This window comes from Fulmarus glacialis, unplaced genomic scaffold (assembly GCF_000690835.1).
Source record: "Fulmarus glacialis isolate BGI_N327 unplaced genomic scaffold, ASM69083v1 scaffold14144, whole genome shotgun sequence".
NCBI classification, from domain to species: domain Eukaryota; kingdom Metazoa; phylum Chordata; class Aves; order Procellariiformes; family Procellariidae; genus Fulmarus; species Fulmarus glacialis.
The window spans coordinates 13,077-16,816 of NW_009206180.1; the positions used below are offsets into that span (position 1 = coordinate 13,077).

Here is a 3,740-nt window from a genome sequence, read left to right on the forward strand (position 1 = left end):
ATACCTGTGTAAGGGCTTGCCTATCTCCCTCTAGACTGCAAGGAAAACGAAGTCTTCTTTCATGGGTGGGGCTTTTTACCTTGGGCTCTGTGTTGTTCCAGTGGCAGCTAGACAGCTCCTGGTCAACTTAAAGCAGGAGCAGAACAGACTTGTGTTTCTCTATAAACGAGTAAGTAGACATACCCAAGGAAGCCAACTACGGATATGTATATATGTTTTGGTTATCCTCCTCTACCCTAAGACAGGAAATGAGGGAGGTATGGTTGTTCAGTGCTGCTCGATAGTCTTTAAGCATGGACTAGGAAGCATTTCTAGTAAAAGAAAATGGATTGAGGGGATATAGACACTGTATTAAGCAGAACTTTTTCTAGGTTCTGGTAAGAAGTAGTTTTTCAGGTGTCTGTCAGCCTGGCTACCACCAAACTGTATTTTTAAACACAAATTTAAAGGAAGTAGTTTGGGGTTTTTTTAGGCCAGTTTTTCTCCAGTGATGAGTACAACTGTACATTCACAGAGACTGTCATTGTTACACTAGTACTGTTGTGTCCCATTAGAGTTGTCTTGCCTGTTGCAGTGAGCACCATAAAAACTCAACATACGACTAAACCACTTCAGGATCCCTGCAGTTCAAGAAAAAATCTTTGTGGTTAGAGACTGCCTTTTCGTGCATCTGAACAATGAACTTGTAGTTAACTGCAGTATTACTTACAAAAGCAGTCATCTGCTGTAAAAGCCTACACTTATTTTAGCTTAGCTCTCAAATTCTTATACAGTGGGCAAGCTGTAAATAAAATAAAACTTGTCTCCAGTTCTTACCTAACTTAATATTTTGACTGTTAGCTTTTCCTCGCTGTGTAACTGGAAGATTAAATATTAGCTCTAGAGAAATGTTTGACTCTTCTCCCTCAGTAGTTTATCATATAAAATTTTGTTTGATAAACACTTAATGTTCTACAAAATAACATAGATTTTGTGAGGGGAAAACAGTTCAAGTTGAAAGCTCATAATGGTATGTTAGTTATGCTTAGCTATTGTATGTGATACTCTGAAAAGAAAGTGAAAAATGGCACAAAATGAAGGCAAAGAAACTATTGCAAGATCACATTCAAGAAAAGAAACAAGACTATTCTTTTACTCAACTTTTATGTAAGAATCACATGTAAAGATTTGGCAAGATACAGCTAAGTGAGTTAGGTACTAAAAAAAACCTCACATGTAAATAAAACATTGCATGTAGGGTTCAAAGAGGTTTGGACTCCAGTATTTTCTGTACATCATAGAAGTGTGTAGTAATAAGCTGTAACACTCTCTAATGAGGTCAGTTTTATTCCAAGTTACATGAAAGCATAACAAACTATGTGAGTGGAATAAGAATAGTTCTAAGTTCTTACAATTAGTTACGCTCACTTGGTGGTGTGAGCTTTTTACCAGGTAAGACACTTCATTCTGTACTTATTTGAAGCAGCTGTTAATAGACGAATTTTCTAAGTTGTCTGGTCTTGCATTTAAATAAGTTTTTGTTTTAGTTTTTACTAGCTCGTTTTAAAAAAAAAATCTCTTACTGCTTTCTTATTAATCTGCGAATACATCCCTTTCTTTTCCCAGGAAACAGTTTCCATGCTATACACAGCAGATACTAACGGAGCACTGTAATGAAGTGTGGTTCTGTAAATTCTCCAATGATGGCACTAAACTAGCAACAGGATCTAAGGACACAACTGTTATTATATGGCAGGTTGATCCAGTAAGTGTGCAACATGTGTTAAAATGTGTGTGACTTGTCTTTCCCTTCCCTCTCCACTTTCTCTTGCTAAGATGGTTTGATTTTTGTAGGACAGGCTAACATGTACTGTAGCCTGCCGACTAGGGTATTTCTCTGGGATGTAAAAGACTGAAGATCACAGTCAGTGTAAGTTAGTGAAGGAGGACACTTGAAAACCTGATGCCTGAGTGTAAGGCTTGAACTGTTGCCCGCTTTGAGGCAGGAACTTCGTGTGCCCCTAATCAGTACCACGGGGGAGTGCCCGCTGGTACCCTTCAGCGGAGCTTCTCAGTTTGAACACCTTGAGAAGCGTTGGGTAAGAGTGAAGGAGCATGGCAGTGAGGAACCTTTCTTCTAAATCACTCTTACTAAGAGTACTTCTGATCTAGTATGTGACTAACCCCTTTCTGTTATCTTGTTACTACTAGTACATTTGGATTTAAATACTCTATCCGTTTCACCATTTATTACTTTATTTCTGAGTAATAAAATGGTATGTGCTAAATTGTAGTTGTATCAGTATACCACTTCATGCTAGTTGCTGTTGTAAGATTTGCCTTGGCTTGAGATGAAGATTTAAACGCTTGTCAGAATCTACTGACACGGGAAAATATACTCATCCATTTTCTTACAGACTGTAGTTTAAGGTTTTGATACTAATATGTGGCGCCATTTCTTTTATATGAAATATCCTACAGCTACAGGATTATCTTTTCCTACCCATATCTATTCTTATGTAAATAAAAAGGTTGAGCAGTGAATCTTAAGACTTTAATTGACTTGTAGAAGTGATACGAAAACATGTCCATACATTTCATAATAATTGAAAACTGTGAATAAACTTCAACATATGCACACAGTACTTGAAGTTGTTAATGCTTGTAAACACTATCAGAAATAAGATTCTTCCAGTTTTTTAACCACACAACTGGAAACTGGTATGGTAAGTGGAAGATGAAAGGTTTTTGCAGTTCCATACTGGCTTTCAGTAGGATTAATCCTCTTCTTCCACTATAGGTTAGGAAGCCATATAATTTGAGTCCTTTTTGCTATTAAGAAGATGGGAGAACTTAAAACCCTGTTCCGTGTGCATAGTTGTTATATAGCCCCTGAACTAACAGCAAGTGCTATGGATTTTTTAGGAATAGAACCATTGTGGTTTGTTTGTTACTGGAGCCAGTGTGCTCTGGGCCAAGAGATGCATAGCAGCATAAGATGACTTCTGTTATTTATTTAGGAAATTATCTGTATTTTTTGTGTTTGGTTGGTTTGTTGTGGGTTTTTTTTTTTTAACAGAGTAATTCTAAGTAAATTAAGGATCAAATGTTTTTGCTGACTTCTCACTTGATTGTAGAGGCACATCTTCCTTTTATATTGATGGGTTTTAATACCCGACATCTTGATTAGCACATTTTATAGTGAATTGTTAGCTAATATCTGGTTAAGCAAACCAATTAAATGTTTTGTGAGTGTTTTAGGCTAACCCTTTTGGCCAAGGATTGCTAAAGGAACAAAATCTCTAATAAATAGTTAGTGGGAAAGCAGCTTTGTAGAGTTTTATCTCCTGTATTTGAGTACTTTAAAAAAAAAAAAAAAAAAAATTGAAACCCTTGCAAGGAGGTGGATGCCTAAATAACATTAGGCCACATAACTTGAATGGTTCACTTTCATATTTGCCAGAGCATGCTTCTCACATTTCCTGTAGCAGTTGACAATGTCTTTTCAACCATAAGTTTAATCAGGTTTTCAAGGCTTTAGATATTTAGAATTACTCTAATCTGTGTATATATAAACTACAGGGAAACATCCATCCAGCTCTGGGCAAGTAATGGGAGAACACTGTTTTAAATGAACAGTATTCTTTTTCCACACACTCTTTTACACTTTCCACACACACTTTCCACACACATTCTCACATGTGTGAGAATCCTTCATTTCTCCCTTTCTAAGACCCAGCTACATGTCTAAGCTGCTGAAC

General features: G+C 36.8%; 1 protein-coding gene across 1 annotated transcript in view; it reads left to right on the forward strand.

Annotated features, from left to right (window-relative positions):
- Window positions 1-3,740, forward strand: part of WDR26 (WD repeat domain 26) — a 27,185-nt gene that overhangs the window by 11,858 nt on the left and 11,587 nt on the right. The window contains exon 6 of the mRNA XM_009575654.1: window positions 1,606-1,744. Within this exon, the coding sequence (XP_009573949.1) occupies window positions 1,606-1,744 (139 nt within the window). The remainder of the gene's footprint in view (window positions 1-1,605; window positions 1,745-3,740) is intronic.